General features: G+C 39.7%; 1 protein-coding gene across 1 annotated transcript in view; it reads right to left on the reverse strand.

Moving 5' to 3' along the window:
* Positions 1-210: 210 nt before the first annotated feature.
* Positions 211-18,595, reverse strand: part of waca (WW domain containing adaptor with coiled-coil a) — a gene marked incomplete at its 5' end in the record, with an annotated part of 180,048 nt that continues 161,663 nt past the window's right edge. The window contains 3 exon segments of the mRNA XM_037693922.1: positions 211-729; positions 813-940; positions 1,012-1,207. Of these exon segments, the coding sequence (XP_037549850.1) occupies positions 660-729; positions 813-940; positions 1,012-1,207 (394 nt within the window).

The following is an 18,595-nucleotide window of genomic DNA, read 5'->3' on the forward strand; positions in this document are numbered from 1 at the left end:
CAGTTAGTACAGTTCTGCACAGAGGGGATGTTTGACACACCCGAGTTACACCCCCCCCCACCACCACCACCACCACCACCACAACCCAACACAGGATGGAAAGAAGATCTGAAGAGAACTACTACCTTCACTGATTCCAGTACTGGTTCCTACATCCTGCTGTTTACACAGAAACTAACTCAGTGGTCCAACGATTCATGAACAGAACAAAGCTCTAAGTTTGCAGATGAGTTAAATGAAGGACAGGCTAGCCAATGGCTAGCTGCCGAGGTGCTGATTAGTCTGGATGTCCAAAGCTTGATAGGCATGGCTTTCCATGGCTTCCATCTACAAAACATATTTACAACATAGATAACATCTACAAGAAATCTACATGTGGGCTTTTCACAAAACTATGTCTTGTAAATCAACCTCTCCCTCCCACTCTTCCTCCCACAACAATTGCTTCTCATTTCTTTTTTTTGGGGTATCCCAGCCCAACAGTTCAAACAGACCAATCTCAGATTCCTTGGTGTGTGTGTGTGTGTATGTGTGTGTTAAGACTGGGTTCAAGAGAAACTGAACAACTGCTTTCTCCATCTTTCAACTATGTGCAATGGCTTTTCCTGCCACCTTTTTCCCTCCCAAAGCTCCTCTTTTCCAATGGCATCCCAAAGTTCTCAGCCCATGAAGGAATTCAGATTCTTCAACTTTTCCAGTTCTTTGATTTGCTGTCTTAGAAACAATATCCTATGGGAAAGAGCGGGAACAAGAATTAGATGGAAGAGTGTTTAAAATGCTGTGACAAAAAGTCAGAAGAAGCGTGCTCTTGCCTCTGCTCACGCAGCGTTGCTTGGATTTCACAAACTCGGACCAACGAGCGCAGGTTTTTGAGCTCTGTGCAGTTCTCGGACATGCAGATGCTGCCCATCGTGTGAGCCTCTTCACGTAGCCTTGACGCCTTGAAGATTTGATAGAAACAAAGTTTAGTTGTTAAACGAGGAGAAAATAAAGTCTGAAGGTGGTTCTGACCTGTTTCTCTGCGTGCTCTGCAGACCACCCCTGCACATGTTTGATAAGGTTCTCATTGAAGTGGGCAGCCAGGGTGGGGGTGAAGGAGCAGGAGGGCCGAGCTGCTGAGGTGGTCGAGGGTGCAGAGGCAGAGCTGGGGGTGTTGGTGCTGCTGGAAGCGACATGGTTGGGACCTGGGGAGGGACTTCTCTGACTGCTGCATAAAAGTAAGTAAATGACAAAATGAATAAAAAAAATCAGGCACATAAACAAGAGCGCTTACAACGACATTATCTTCAGAAAGTATTCAGACCCCATTAACATTTTGCAATTTCGGTTTGTTGAAATCTGAATAATTTGAATTCAATAATTTACACTTTATTCTACATTGATGAAGTGAAAACAATTACTGTACTTTCTGGTGTATAAGCTGCTCCTTTTTTCACAGGCTTTGAACCCCAAGGCTTATACAGTGTTTCAGCTAATTTACAGATTTTTTTTTTTTTTTTTTTGTGGACAGGCTATTGAGCTTCCTGCCGCCAAAAGCATTTAGTTTCGTCACACCCAGGCACTCACATAGTTGCCCAATATATGTCTCTCATGGGGGGTGGGCCCTCGTGACTCAATTAGAGTACTCGTATAAACAAAGGTAAAAAAATAAAATAAAACAAAGAAAAATCTGACCAATGAAATTACTGAACAAGTTACAGTTGAACCAATAAAACCGAGAGGGGAGGAAATCTCCCCCCCCCATTCGAGGGTGTATTCCCCTGCATGTGAGTCTCATGCTCACAGAGCACTTTTTGAGATTAAGGAGAGAGGAGTGATTGCAGGAAGATTGAGAGGGGGGAGAACAAAGATATTGAAATTTAGAAAGGAGGATGAACATATTAACATTAGTCCAATAGCGATATCCAGAGAACTGAAGAAAAAGATAGGTGATGTGGAAATGGCCAAGACTTTCAGGGATGGTAATCTACTGATAATATGCAAAACAGAAGAACAAAAAATTAAAGCAATGCATATTGACAATGTATGTAAAAAAATTTGGGTTTGAAAGAAGGATTCTTGGAGAAAATAGGAACACAAGAGTCTTAACTGGGATTCCAATAGAAGAAGATTTTGAAAAGCTAAAACGAAGCATTAATGGAGGGGAAATAAATACAATTAAAGCTGCAAGCAGCATTAGAGGCCCTCACAGCAAAGCACCGCTCCGGCCTTACGGCGACCGCAGGACCTCCAGCTATTCCACCCAGTCGCCATCACGAATGCTGTTGTGCCAATCCCGCACACATTCACCACGGGGCGCATTTCCCGAATCTTGGGCATCGCCTTCCGTCCATCTCGTTACTTGTCCAGTTGCAGGTCTTACAAGTATAGGCAAAATATGACCTTACAGACAGGAGTTATGTTGACTTCCTGTTTTGTGACTAATGTTTGACAAGCACTTCCTTTATGCTTTGTAACATGTCATGTGTGGTAATCAACAGCGAACAAAGTTTCAGTCTAATATCTTACACAGTGCCAAGCTGGAAGTGTCATCCAATAATCAACAGTTTTTTCTCTGACTAGGTAGGGCTCAAGTGATGTCATGAATCAACAATACCAATGTGTCTACAAATGGTCACTGTTGAAGCACAAAAACTCAGGTTCAGATCGGACGATGTATCACTGAGATATAACTGTTGGAATAATGTAGGGGCGCACTTGAGTTAAAGAACAATATCAATGTGTTTATACAAACTGGATTTTAAAAAAGTTGGGACACTAAACAAATTGTGAATAAAAACTGAATGCAATGATGTGGAGGTGCCAACATCTAATATTTTATTCAGAATAGAACACAAATCACAGATCAAATGTTTAGACTGAGAGAATGTATAATTTTAAGGGAAAAATCTGTTGTTTCCAAATTTCATGGCGTCAACAAATCCCCAAAAAGTTGGGACAAGTACATTTTTACCACTGTGTGGCATCCCCCCATCTTCTTACAACACTCAACAGACGTCTGGGGACAGAGGAGACCAGTTTATCAAGTTTAGAAATAGGAAAGCTCTCCCATTCATGTCTAATACAGGCCTCTAACTGTTCATTCGTCTTGGGCCTTCTTTGTCGCACCTTCCTCTTTATGATGCGCTAAATGTTCTCTATAGGTGAAAGATCTGGACTTCAGGCTGGCCATTTCAGTACCCGGATCCTTCTCCTACGTAGCCATGATGTTGTGATTGCTGCAGAATGTGGTCTGGCATTATCGTGTTGAAAAATACAGTCTTCCCTGAAAGAGATGATGGGAGCATACAGTGAGGAAAATAAGTATTTGAACACCCTGCGACTTTGCAAGTTCTCACACTAAGAAATCATGGAGGGGTCTGAAATTTTCATCTTAGGTGCATGTCCACTGTGAGAGACATAATCTAAAAAAAAAAATACAGAAATCACAATGTATGATTTTTAAAATAATTTATTTGTGTGTTACTGCTGCAAATAAGTATTTGAACACCTGCCAATCAGCAACAGTTCTGGCCCTCAAAGACCTGTTAGTCCTCCTCTATAACGTCCACCTCCACTCCACTTATTATTCTAAATTAGAAGCACCTGTTTGAGGTCGGTAGCTGCATAAAGACACCTGTCCACCCCACACAATCAGTAATACTCCAACTACTAACATGGCTGAGACCAAAGAGCTGTCCAAAGACACCAGAGACAAAATTGTAGACCTCCACAAGGCTGGAAAGGGTTACGGGGCAATTGCCAAACAGCTTGGTGAAAAAACAACAACTGTTTGAGCAATTATTAGAAAATGGAAGAAGCTAAACATGATTGTCAATCTCCCTCAGACTGGGGCTCCATGCAAGATCTCACCTCGTGGCGTTTCAATGATCCTAAGAAAGGTGAGGAATCAGCCCAGAACTACACGGGAGGAGCTGGACAATGACCTGAAGAGAGCTGGCACCACTGTTTCCATGGTTACTGTGGGTAATACACTAAGACGTCATAGTTTAAAATCATGCATGGCACGGAAGGTTCCCCTGCTTAAATCAGCACATTTCCAGGTCTGTCTTAAGTTTGCCCATGACCATTTGGATGATCCAGAGGAGTCATGGGAGAAAGTTCTGTGGTCAGATGAGACCAGAATAGAACTTTTTGGTCTTAATTCCACTCGCCATGTTTGGGGGACGAAGAATGATGAGTACCATCCCAAAAACACCATCCCTACTGTGAAGCATGGGGGTGGAAGCATCATGCTTTGGAGTGTTTTTCTGCACATGGGACAGGACGACTGCACTGTATTAAGGAGAGGATGACTGGGGCCATGTAGTGAGAGATTTTGGGGAACAACCTCCTTCCCTCAGTTAGAACATTGAAGATGGGTCGTGGCTGGGTCTTCCAACATGACAATGACCCGAAGCACACAGCCAGGAGAACCAAGGAGTGCCTCCGTAAGAAGCATATCAAGGTTCTGGAGTGGCCTAGCCAGTCTCCAGACCTAAACCTTATAGAAAATCTTTGGAAGGAGCTCAAATTCCGTGTTTCTCAGCGACATCCCAGAAACCTGGTGATCTAGAGAAGATCTGTGTGGAGGAATGGTCCAAAATCTCTGCTGCAGTGTGTGCACACCTGGTGAAAAACTACAGGAAACCTTTGACCTCTGTAACTGCAAACAAACACTACTGTACCAAATATTAATACTGATTTTCACACGTGTTTAAATACTTATTTGTAGCAGTAACACACAAATAAATTATTAAAAAATCATATTGTGATTTATGGATTTTTTTTATTTTTTTTTTAGATTATGTCTCTCACAGTGGACATGCACCTAAGATGAACATTTCAGACCCCTCCATGATTTCTAAGTGGGAGAACTTGCAAAGTCGCAGGGTGTTCAAATACTTATTTTCCTCACTGTATGTTGTTCTAGAACCTGAACATAGTTCTCTGCATTAATGGTGCCTTTCCAGACATGCAAGCTGCCCATGCCACAAGCGCTCATGCAACCCCATACCATCAGTGATGCAGGCTTCTGAACGGAGCGTTGATAACAACTTGGGCTATCCTTGTCCTCTCTGGTCCGGATGACATGGCATCCCAGTGTTCCATAAAGAACTTCAAATCGTGACTCATCTGACCACAGAACAGTCTTCCAGTTTGTAAGTGCTCATAGATCACGCACATAAAATCTCGTAAATATTGAATGATATTTCACTGAGATTTAACTGTTGGAATAATGTATGGGGTGCACTGGAGTCAAAAGTTAAACAATACAAGTGTCTAGAAGTGCTCACTAATGACGTACCCAAAATCTGGCGTAGATCAGATGATATACCACTGAGATATAACTGATTAAATATTCTAGGGGGCACACTTGAGTCATATGTTAAACCACAATATCAATGTGTCTAGACGTGCTCACTGATTATGTGTAAAAAATCTGGTTCCTATCGGATTATGCATCACTGAGACGTAACTGTTGGAATAATGTAGGGGGCACACTTGAGTCAAACGTTAAAGAACAATACCAATGTGTCTAAGTGCTCACTGATCACGCACATTAAATCTGGTATATATTGGATGATATTTCACCGAGATTTAACTTGGAATAATGTCCGGGGCGCACTGGAGTCAAAAGTTAAAAAAAACATTACCAATGTGTCTATAAGTGTTCACTAATGACACACCCAAAATCTGGTTCAGATCAGATATATCACTGAGATATAAATTTTGGAATAATCTAGGGGGCACACTTGAGTCCAATGTCAAAGAACAATATGAATGTGTCTATAAGTGCTCACTGATCACGCACATAAAATCTGGTGCAGATCGGATAATATATCATTGAGATATAACAGTTTAAATAATCTAGGGGGCGCACTTGAGTCAATGTTAAACAATACCAATGTGTGTAAAAATGCTAACAGATGACGCACCAAAAATCTGGTGCGGATAGGTTGATGTACCAATGAGATATAACTGTTGGAATAATCTAGGCGAAGCACTAGAATCATATGTTAAACCACAATATCAAAACCACAAAAACAACAGTGCAGCTATTTTGTAGTTTTCTTTCAGTAAGCCTTCACTTTAACTCAAGTCAAAAGAACTACATTGCCCAGAAGTCAACTGTTCCAGCCGTAGCTTTTCACCGGAGCCGCAAAGTCTCCAGCAAAGAAACCAAGTAGCTGAAAATAGTTTGCAACGCAAAGTAAGAAGTAACGGTCTGCCTGTCTATTAAACTCACAGAACGAGCAGGAAAGTGTCAAATAACCCTGAACTTCATGAGTTGTGTTGGTGCTGTGCTGCTTGTAAAATGTTTAGTCTCAGCTGCAGCGTGGAGCTGCAGTGGGAGTCAGGCTTTGTTTACCATCAGTAAATAAACACACTCAATAGCGCATTTTTTCCCACCTTGTACCTTTTAATTTAAAAATTATGCTCTGCTTTGTTATGTGGGTTTTTAGGTTAAAATCTTCATTATCTTTCGCTGGTTGTAATGTAAACACCCCCCCTCCCCGAACTCTTCCTGGTTAAAGTGCACACATTCTCTGGTAAAAATATCCCAATTTTTATATTGTGACATCCTGCTGGATACTGGAATCGAGGGAAACATGAATAACCATCACTTTATTGTGTAAATAGTTACTGTCGGCTGTAACCATGCCAGTACAACAACAAACTTGTTAAGAGTTAAAGTATTCTCCAGTAAAAATATCCCGGTTTTTATATGAGACTGGTTGCATATATATTATAATAATTGTTTTAGTTTTAGAATTAAAACATGATGTGTATGATGTTGTGTTGAATTTTAAAGTTCATTTTTCTCAGTTCATTTCTTCACACCAGGGGTGATTCTAGAAGCCCTTTTTAGGGGCCTTAGCACCCCAGTGTTGACAATGGCTCTTGGCTTGAACAACACAGTGGGTATTAGCATTAAATTTATTGTAGGGGGGACATACTGGTGTGAGGTCGGTAGGTCCTCCCCCATAACTTTTTGAATAAAGTAGCTGCTATTTCCTGCATTCTGGTATATTTTAACAGGTTTTAAAACGTTTATGTTTACCTACATAAAGGGGAGTGGTGGCGCCGAGGTTAAGAGAAGGTGGGCCTGTGATTGGAAGATCGCCGGTTCAAGCCCCGGTACCGACAACATCAAAAATGTGGGTGGGGTAGGTGAAGCACCCACACCTGCCCCCACCCTCATTCGTCCCACTCTAGGCTGTTGAGCAAGGCCCTTAACCCCAACATCTGCTCCTCCGGGTGTCCTAGATAGCAGCTCTCTGCACCACACAGAGGGCTGTGGTAGCTCGGTGTCTGTGGTTGCGTCAGGAAGGACATCCGGTGTAAAAATAACTGCCAAGTCTTCGTGCGACTCAAGTTCGCCGAAAACTGTCCGTGTTGGAAACCAAGTTACACCAACATGTCTTCAACGTAAAACTTTACACTTCCTGTTTTCAGTGGGCATGGCTTAAGTGATGTCATGATTTGACCATTTAGTCTGTAAGGGGACCGGACCTGGATCAATCATGGAAGGTTTGACGTCTTAGACAGTTTTCATGTAGGAGCTATTAGCGTTTTGGTTTTCATCGCGAGATGTCAAACTTTAAGGTCTGGTCCCGCCCCTTCAACATGATCAAAAACGCACCATTCTGATAACTTTTCGTTCCCCATGTCTTATGAACAAAATGGCCAATAATGAAACCGATTGAGTGAAATCCCTAGGAGAAGTTCGTTCAAATACGGAGGTTGTAAACCGCAAAAATGGTGTGAAATTTGGAAATTCATTCCAAAATGGCCACCCTCCTGTTTATGGTATGGTATGGTATATAGTTTATTCATTTTAAAAAAGTACAAAACAATTCCATAACAATATAAAAAAAAGATACAAAAGATTTAAAATGAAAGGCAGCAGAAAGAAGAAAAAATCTTATTATATCTGCCCCTTTTTTCAAACAATTATTTCAGACATAATAATCTTCAAGTAACAGTACAAAATGAATAACTTTCTAATTTATCTAATTCTAATACAAAACACACACTAATCTACTTCATATATACTTTTTTAACAATTCAGTTTTGATCTTTTTCTTAAATGTACACATTGACTTGGCATTTTTCACATCACTCTCTAGACCAGGGGTCCCCAAACTTTTTCCTGTGAGGGCCACATAACTTTTCCCTTCTCTGGTGGAGGGCCGGAGTCAGTTTGTAACAGAAAAAGTGTGACGATTGCAGGAGTGCCTAAACGTAAAAATGTATTGTTTTCCAGAAAGCACAATCAAATAACCCTCTCTGGGTTCTTCACAGAACAAAATTCAGGAAGTAAATAACACTATTTATGAAATAAATAATAACCAAATAACCCTCTCTGGGGTATTGACAGAGAGGGTTATTATGATTATATTTTTTATAGTCAGAATGACTCATTCAAGTCAGAAAAGTGAGCTTACCTTTGTATGTTCATCAGTGTGAACTGTGGGCCTGTATCTGGCTGGTGAGAAGTTGAATCTCAGGTTCCATTCTAGTCACTGCCAGTCTCAAACACTGATGCAGGTGTTCATCTGTCAATCTTGATCTCATTGGAGTTTTCAGCAGTTTCATGCGTGAAAAGGTTTGCTCGCAAATATATGTGCTGCCAAAAAGTGTGGACATCTTCCTTGCGTGTTTTCTGATGTTAGGGTACGTGTCGTTTGGGAGGGCGGCATAGAAGTCAATGAGACCGCTGGGCTTGAACGCGTCTTTCAGAACATCACAGTTCTGTAACTCGGCCAACTCAAACTGATAAGAAGGCTGGGCTTCGTCAATGTCGGCAACAAAGGGGTTCTGGAAAAGACGGATTTCTTTTGCATAAACATGTAGTTCACGGAATCACGCACCGAACTCCGCCTTCAGCATTTCCAGAGCTTCCACACACTTTTCAGCTGGAAACGGGACCGCTGGGTTCTCTGCAGAGAGGTTTTGTGTAGCAGGGAGATGGATGAAGCTGTGCTTTTTCACGTGTCCCAAAAGCAGCTCTAGTTTCACCTCAAATGCTTTTATGTGGGAATACATTTCGCAAATGAGTTTCCCCTGGCCTTGTAGCTGCAAGTTAAAGCTGTTCAGCATTTCTGTCATGTCTGTTAAAAATGAGAGGTGCCATTTCCATTCTGGGTCGATCAACTCTGGCACCGTTTTGTTTTGTGAATGAAGAAATGCGTTAATTTGAGGTAGCAGCTCGTAAAAACGCTTCAAAACTCTGCCCCGGCTAAACCATCGGACCTCTGTGTAGTACAGCACATCGCCGTGCGCAGATTCCAGTTCAGACAGGAATTCTTGGAACTGCCTGTGTTTAAGTCCCTTTGCTCTGATGAAGTTTATGCATGACACCACAACCTTCATGACAGAATCCCAAGTCAACACTTTGCAGCACAGTGCTTGCTGGTGAATTAGGCAGTGAACTTGTAGCGGGGCGGTGAGACCTCGTTCTTCCATCTCCCGGTTCATGCGTCCTATTAGACCCCGAGACATGCCCACCATATTAGGAGCCCCGTCAGTTGTGATGCTGGCCAGCTATGACCAGTCCAGGTCCAACTCTTCCATGGTTTGGTACACTTTGCCGAAAATATCCTCCCCCGTCGTAGTCCCTTTGAGACTTTGGAGGGCTGCCAGCTCCTCGCAGATCTCAAAGTTTGCACTAACTCCACAAACAAAAATGAGCAGTTGCGCGGTGTCCTGCACGTCCGTGCTCTCATCCAGTGCTAATGAAAAAAATTCAAATTCTTTCGTCTTCTGCTGCAGCTGGGTATATACATTACCCCCGATTTCTTCAATGCGTCTGGTGATTGTACTCGCTGATAGACTCACGGCATTAAAGACATCTTTCTTCTCAGGACACACCTCCTCCGCGACAGCGTTCATCCATTTCTTGACAAACTCTCCATCAGTGAAAGGTTTACCGCTGCTTGCTATCAGTTGAGCAACCCGAAAGCTGGCCCGAACAGATGACTGGTTCAGCTGAGCTTGGTCTACAAATGTATTCTGCTGAGCTAACAGTCCACTTTTTAGCTTTGAGAGTTTGTCTGCTCGCATTTGGCCTTGCAAGCTAGCATACTTGTCTTTGTGGCAGGATTCATAGTGTCGCCGCAGATTATATTCTTTGAATACTGCCACCGCCTCTTGACAGATGAGACAGACAGCCTTTTCTTTGCATTGAACAAAAAAATAATCGTTTGTCCACTGCAGGTTAAATGCCCTGCATTCTGAATCAATTTTTCTCTTACCTAATCTTTTCGCCATTATTCTGTTCTCTCTTTGCGAGGGGCGGGTTTAGAATTTTTTTCTGGGGGTTGCCAGATAGGGGCACAGACCACACAAGGGTGGAACAGAATGTCACGTTATATGCGTGTATGAAATAGTTATTAACTTATGTTTTATAGTATTATATTACTTAATAATGAAAATAGTTCATAACTAAGAAACATTTTATTGCAAAAGTCCAACTTTATTATCAAATACAAATACATATATATGAAAAAAATTCTAAATGCTCTCTGGTATTGTTCAGGGGGCCGGACCAAATATGGTCGGGGGCCGGATCTGGCCCGCGGGCCGTAGTTTGGGGACCACTGCTCTAGACCATTCCACAATCCAACTCCTTGGATTGAGGTAGACCTTCCCTCCAGACTAGTTCTGAATTTTGGTTTGACAAATATTTCTGTCCCCTTAAGATTATAACAACTTTGTCTTTTAACAAAATTTCTTTGGATATTTAATGGTAATGTGTGATTTTGAGCCCTATACATAACTGATAAAATACTATAATCTACCAAATCATGGAACTTTAATAACTTCAGTTGATACAATAATGTGCTTGATGGGTGACTGTAATGCTTTCTGGTGATAATTCTTACAGCTCTTTTCTGTAAAATAAAAATAGGTTTTGTAAATGTTTTACACGCTTTCCCCCAAACATCAATGCAATAGTTTAAATGTGGAACAATGATTGTGTTATACAACATGTACAGAGCTTTATCATTTAATAATTCCCTGACTTTGTATAGTACTGCAATAGATTTAGATATTTTTGTTCTTACAGAATTTATGTGATTTTTCCATGTTAGCTGTTCATCAATGATTACACCCAAAAATGTCATCTCATTAACTCTACAAATCTCAACACCCTCAATTTTAAATGGATCATCAACAGTTCTCTTTTTGTTACTAAATATCATGTATTTAGTTTTATCTAAATTTAATGATAATTTATTAAGTTTAAACCAAGTTTGTATTTTATCAAATTCTGTCTTCATCAATTCCAACATCCGTTTTACATCTTTACCCAAACAAAAAAATGTGGTGTCATCTGCAAAAAGGACACATTTGAGGAGTCCTGATACATTCACTAAGTCATTCACATATAAAATAAATAACTTTGGTCCAAGTACAGAGCCTTGAGGAACTCCACAAGTGATATTGCACAGGTCAGATCTTACACCATTTATTTGTACAAACTGTTTCCTATCTTTTAAATAGCTAGATACCCAGTGTAATGCTGGTCCTCTTATACCATATTTATTTAATTTTTCAAGGAGAATAGTGTGGTCAATAGTATCGAATGCTTTTTTTAAATCAACAAAAATACTAACACAATATTGTTTTTGATCGACAGCAGTAGTTATTTGTTCTATTATTTCCATGAGAGCCATTGATGTAGAGTTTTTTGCTCTAAACCCATACTGACTACTACTTAGAATGTTTTGTTTAGTAATAAATTTATCTAATCTGGTCACAAACAGTTTTTCTAGAATTCTTGAGAACTGTGGTAATAAGGATATTTGTCTATAATTATTGAACACACATTTATCACCATTTTAAAGAGAGGAACTACCTTAGCTACTTTCATATTGTCTGGAAATATTCCTTTTGAAAATGATAAATTACAAATATATGTAAACGGCTCGATAACATAATTCATTATGTCCTTTACAAACATCATATCCATGTCCACCCAGTCTTTTGATCTTTTATCTGTAAGATTTTTTACAACATTCATTATTTCTTCTTTGTCAGTTCCATTAAGAAAAATACTGTTGTCACAACTTATAACTGAATGGTTCACATTATTGTCTACTTTTGGTATTTTAGCAGCAAGGCTTGATCCAACGTTCACAAAATGATGATTAAATCCAATTACAATTTCATTTTCATCATGGATTTCACTGTCATCCTTCAAAAAATATTGTGAAATACCTGTTTTTGCTTTATGACTTTTCAGAACACTATTTATTACTCGCCATGTAGCTTTCATATCACCATTACTTTTATTTAATAAATCACTATAATATTCCTTCTTGTGTTTCCTTATAATCGCTACTAATTTATTTTAATACTTCTTATATTTCTCTTCGGCCTCTTGTGTTCTCAATTTCAAGAAACATGTATACAAACAATTCTTTTTTTTACAAGCATTTCTCAACCCTTTCGTCATCCATGGTTGATCAACAACATTTCTCTTTGTACAATTATTTTGCACACAATTCTTTTCATACAGAGCTCCCAAAATATTCATAAACTCATCATATGATCTGTTCACATCATCAACATACACGTCTTTCCAGCTTTGTTTATGTAAATCATCTTTTAATTTGTCCATTGCTTTTGTTGATGTGTTTATTGTTTTTTCCTTAATTGTAATTTCTTTTGTAATGCTTTGATCATTTTTATAAATCATGAAAACTGGTAAGTGATCACTCAAATCACTCATTAAAATACCTCCCATCACATCCCCATTTGTTACATTTGTGAAAATATTATCGATTATTGTAGCACTACGAGTTGTAATTCTTGTTGGTTTTGATATTAACGGATAAAGATTTAAACTATACAATGAATTTGTAAATGTACTGATGTTATTTGAATCTGTTTTATTTCCCAGGTCAATATTAAAATCTCCACAGAAAAAAATGCTTTTATTAAAACTCTTGTCCAATAATTGTACGATTTTATCGGTGAATATTTTTATATTTGATCCTGGAGATCGATATACACAACTTATCAATATGTTTTTATCATTCTTGTTTATTATTTCTATTGTTATTATTTCCATGATATTATCAACAACTATTGACATTTCATTAATTAATTTACATTTTATTTCATTTTTGACAAATAGAGCCACTCCACCACCTCTTTTGTTGCTTCTGTTCACATAATATAATTCATGCCCTTCCATGTGAACATTAGTTGTGTTTTCATCGTTGAGCCATGTCTCTGACAGTGCTATTATTGTAAAGGTTCTGTTTAGCTGTTTTAAATAATCTGTTATTTTGGATATATTTGCATTTAAACTTCTACTCTTAAAGTGAATAATAGAGAGACCTCCATTAGTTATATTGATGTCATTTAACTGTTCTTCATTGTAATATTCACAGTCTTTTATTTCAGGGAAAAAACTTGTATCAATCTCATCTTCAACATTGTATATTTTAAACTCTAAGTCTTCGTATGTTGCCATGTTTTAATGTATTTGTTTGTTTTATATTTTGTTAATTTCTTGTTTGTGAAGTTTATTGTACAGCATTGGTGTCAGAGGGTTTTCTGTGCATCTTGGGGAGTTAGAAAAGTGTACCAAATTTCATGCTTCTACGAGAAAGTAAGGTTAAGGCAGAGGGTATTTTGAAATTTTCCAGGTGGCACTGTTAAGCCGTTTATGTTGCGATTTTTGCGACACCCTTAAAATACGCAATTTTCACTCAGTCCTGATATGCCTGCCAAATTTGGCGAGTTTTTTAGATACGTTTAGGCCTCCAAAAGGCCAATTAATTTATCGGAAAAATTGCTGCTCGGGCCTAATGAACAGAGCGATTACAACAGGCCTTCACATAATGAACAGAGCGATTACAATAGGCCTTTGAAGCACTTTGCTGCTTGGGCCTAATTAAAGCTGCAATGAGCATAGGAGGCCCTCGCAGCAAAGCGCTGCTCCGGCCTTACGGCAACCGTGGGAGCTCCAGTGACTCTACCCAGTCACAATTGTGAACACTCTCATGCCTATCCCACACACGTTCACCAGGTTGCGCATTTGCCAAATCTCTCATCACTTGCGACCGGGGGAGCTCCAGCAACGCCTCCCAGTCGCCATTGTGAACACTCTCATGCCATTCCTGCATGCGTCCACTAGGGTGCGCATATGCCGAATCTTTGAAATAATCTTCCACCCATATCAGTATGAGTCCAGCTGCAAGCCTTACAAGTTTGGCTAAAATCTGACCTTCCAGACAGGAGTTATTGTCATTTCCTGTTTTATAACGAATGTATAGGATTTCGTTTAGGCTTTTCAACATGTCATATGTGGTAATCAACAGTTAGCAAATGCGGTTTTAGTCTTATACCTTACACAGTGGCAAGCTGGAAGAGACACCCAATAATCATAATTTTCTTCTATGAGTGGGCTGGGCTTAAGTCAAGTCATGCCAATGTGTCTCCAAGTACTCACTGATTAAGCACAAAAAATCTGGTGTAGATCAAATGATGTATAACTGAGATATAACTGTTGGAATAATATATGGGGCGCACTGGAGTCAAATGTTAAATAACACCAATGTGTCTAGAAGTGCTCCCTGATCAAACATTAAATCTTGTGTAGATCGGACGATGTATTACTGAGATATAACAGTTTGAATAATGTAGGGGGCACACTGGAGTGAAAAGTTAAACAATACCAATGCGTGTCGAAGTTCTCACTGATGACTAAGGATGGGGCCGATCCGATCCAGTATCGGTATCGGCCTCAGGTACCAGCATAATTTACGTATCGGATTTTTCCGATTCACCTGCCGATATTTCCGATCCATGATGCATGTTGGCTTCAAACTATGGAATGGATTTCCGTGTCTCATGAACCCAGAGTAATAAAACCCGCCTCACATTCAAGAAATCCATTTCATAGTTTGCAGCCAGCTACAACGTGAGGGCCGAGTTAGCAGCACTGTGGCTAACTGCTAACCAACTTTTGATCGAAACATGTCCGCTGTGTGGAAGTATTTTACACTAGAAACACCACAAAACAAGACAGCAACGTGCAATGTCTGCAGAGCCATAGCGCCACATTAAACCACGTTAAAGTTAGTTTTACGATAGACATTTGAGCTCTGTGGCTTCAGCGGGGCACTACTCTTTGGTCAAAACGAAAGAGGCGACTAGACACCGGCCAGCCGCGTCCAATCTGCCCCGCTTAGTCTGCCCGTCTCTAAGGAGAGACAGACTGAGCGCGGCTGCCCCAAATCAGGCTGCCTGCTTCGGATTGAACAAGAAGTAGACGTCGCTGAAACCACGGAGCTCAAATTTTTACCGAAAAGTTGCTAAACTTAAATCATAATTAATGATCAACCACTTTCAGTTGTAGAAAACGAAGGATTTTGCAGCTTGATACTTGCAGCCAAGATGTAGTTTACCCTCCAGGAGATATCAGTACAACAGTGGACAATCAGAAAAAACATATGATTTGAAAATTATATATATTAAAAACAAACAGCTACATTATAAAGTGATGTAAAATAATAAAAACAGGAACATGTCTGTTGGTTTATGCCATGAACTTAGCAGATGTTTGAAGCCATTTAACATTTAATTTAATTCATTTATTCATTCATTTAAATGAAACAAAATAAAAATAAAAATCATCAAAAAGAAAACATTGAATGAAAACTGTGCAGAAAGAAGAAAAAATTCTTATATCTGCCCCTTATAAAATATAAAACAACTTTAAACAATCACTTAAATTAATCACTTTAATATCCACTTTAAAGCTAGGAATAAAAAGAAACATGTTTTGTGTTAGCAGAATTTAATTCTAACTTTAAAACTTATCCAACATTAATAAAACTTACCTCAAGTTGCCTTTTTGGACATGCATGCATATACAGGTCCTTCTCAAAAAATTAGCATTTTATGATAAAGGTCATTATTTTCCATAATGTAATGATAAAAATTAAACTTTCATATATTTCAGATTCATTGCACACCAACTGAAATATTTCAGGTCTTTAATTGTTTTAATACTGATGATTATGGCATACAGCTCATGAAAACCCAAAATGCCTGTCCCAAAAAATTAGCATATCATGAAAAGGTTCTCTAAACAAGCTATTAACCTAACCATCTGAATCAACGACGTAACTCTAAACACTTGCAAAAGATTCCTGAGGCTTTTAAAAACTCCCAGCCTTGTTCATTACTCAAAACCACAATCATGGGTAAGACTGCCGACCTGACTGCTGTCCAGAAGGCCATCATTGACACCCTCAAGCAAGAGGGTAAGACACAGAAAGAAATTGCTGAACAAATAGGCTGTTCCCAGAGTGCTGTATCAAGGCACCTCAGTGGGAAGTCTGTGGGAAGGGAAAAGTGTGGCAGAAAACGCTGCACAACGAGAAGAGGTGACACGACCTTGAGGAGGATTGTGGAGAAGGGCCGATTCCAGACCTTGGGGGACCTGCGGAAGCAGTGGACTGAGTCTGGAGTAGAAACATCCAGAGCCACCGTGCACAGGCGTGTGCAGGAAATGGGCTACAGGTGCCGCATTCCCCAGGTCAAGCCACTTTTGAACAAGAAGCGTCAGAAGCATCTCGCCTGGGACTGCTGCTGAGTGGTCCAAAGTTATGTTCTCTGATTAAAGTAAATTTTGCATTTTCTTTGGAAATCAAGGTCCCAGAGTCTGGAGGAAGAGAGGAGACACATAATTCACATTGCTTGAGGTCCAGTGTCAAGTTTCCACAGTCACTGGGGTGCCATGTCAGCTGCTGGTGTTGGTCCACTGTGTTTTATCAAGCGCAGGGTCAATGCAGCTAGCTATCAGGAGATTTTGGAGCACTTCATGCTTCCATCTGCTGAAAAGCTTTATGGAGATGAAGATTTCATTTTTCAGCACGACCTGGCACCTGCTCACAGTGCCAAAACCACTGGTAAATGGTTTACTGACCATGGTATTACTGTGCTCAATTGGCCTGCCAACTCTCCTGATCTGAACCCCATAGAGAACCTGTGGGATATTGTGAAGAGAAAGTTGAGAGACGCAAGACCCAACACTCTGGATGAGCTTAAGGCCGCTATCGAAGCAGCCTGGGCCCCCATAACACCTCAGCAGTGCCACAGGCTGATTGCCTCCATGCCACGCCGCAATGAAGCAGTCATTCATGCAAAAAGATTCCCGACCAAGTATTGAGTGCATAACTGAACATGATTATTTGAAGGTTGGTGTTTTTTGTATTAAAAACACTTGTCTTTCATTGGTGGGATGAAATATGCTAATTTTTTGGGACAGGCATTTTGGGTTTTCATGAGCTGTATGCCATAATCATCAGTATTAAAACAATTAAAGACCTGAAATATTTCAGTTGGTGTGCAATAAATCTGAAATATATGAAAGTTTAATTTTTATCATTACATTATGGAAAATAATGACCTTTATCACAATATGCTAATTTTTTGAGAAGGACCTGTATTTGAACAAATTGTACTTGAGAGGAGATTATTACAGCCTCATCAATAAAATCAATGATGATCATGATATCGGAACTAGATCGGTATAGGCCGAAACTCAGATCTAGGTATCGGGATCGGATCGGAAGTAAAAAAAAAAAGTGGATTGGTGCATCTCTACTGATGACACCAAAAATCTGGTACAGATCAGATGATGTATCATTGAGATCTAACTGTTGTAATAATCTAGGGGGCGCACTGGAGTCATATGTTAAACCACAATATCAATGTGCCTAGAAGTGCTCACTGATGAAGCACAATAAATCTGGTACAGATTGGATGATGTATCACTGAGCTGTAATTGTAAAAATAATGTGGGAGGTGCTGTGGATGCTATTGACCACTTATCATGGAAACCTGTTCAAGGGGTGGATAATGACTCATCATTGTGATTTTGGTACACATCGGCTCAAATCTGTGCAATTTAGAGCCAAACGTATTGCAACGGCGTCACTTTTTAATTCGCCATGCCCACATCCTCCAGCAAAAACGGTTTGCGCTTTAAAGCAAGTCAGACCAACTTGTTAAATTACTTCTAACACAGGATCATCCCGATTAGTTCAAGGGTGTCAGAAGGAGAGGATTCCAAATAAAAAAAAGTGACTTCCTGTTCTTTGGGGTCAGAGTGTTTATGAACTCAGAACATGACCACAGAGGATTGTCGGGCATCCAACAGGGATGACTCATGCCAAGTTTGGTGCATTTCGGTCTTTCAATGTGAAAATTAGTGTTTGTAAATTAACGGCGTGAAGCGAAATTTTGAGGCCTGGCCACGCCCCTTTAACATATACAAAAACACAAGCTTTTAATAACTTTTACTCTCCAATGTTTAAAGGACATTAACAAAGTCTGAAGGCAAACCTTCAAAATTCCTAGGAGTAGTTTTTAAAATTCTCAATTAGAAACTCCCAAAAATGACCCTTTGACCCAAACTGTTCGACTTCCTGTTTAGTTAGGACCAGGGCTCCAAGAGACTTTTTCATAAGTCCTGGGAAGATATACATGTTCACAGAGTTTCAGAATTATTGGTCATAAATTGGCTTGGGGCTGAGGTTACATATATATATATACATATATACATACACACATATATATA

This window comes from Nematolebias whitei, chromosome 20 (genome assembly GCF_014905685.2).
Source record: "Nematolebias whitei isolate Nwh7 chromosome 20, NemWhi1, whole genome shotgun sequence".
Classification (NCBI taxonomy): domain Eukaryota; kingdom Metazoa; phylum Chordata; class Actinopteri; order Cyprinodontiformes; family Rivulidae; genus Nematolebias; species Nematolebias whitei.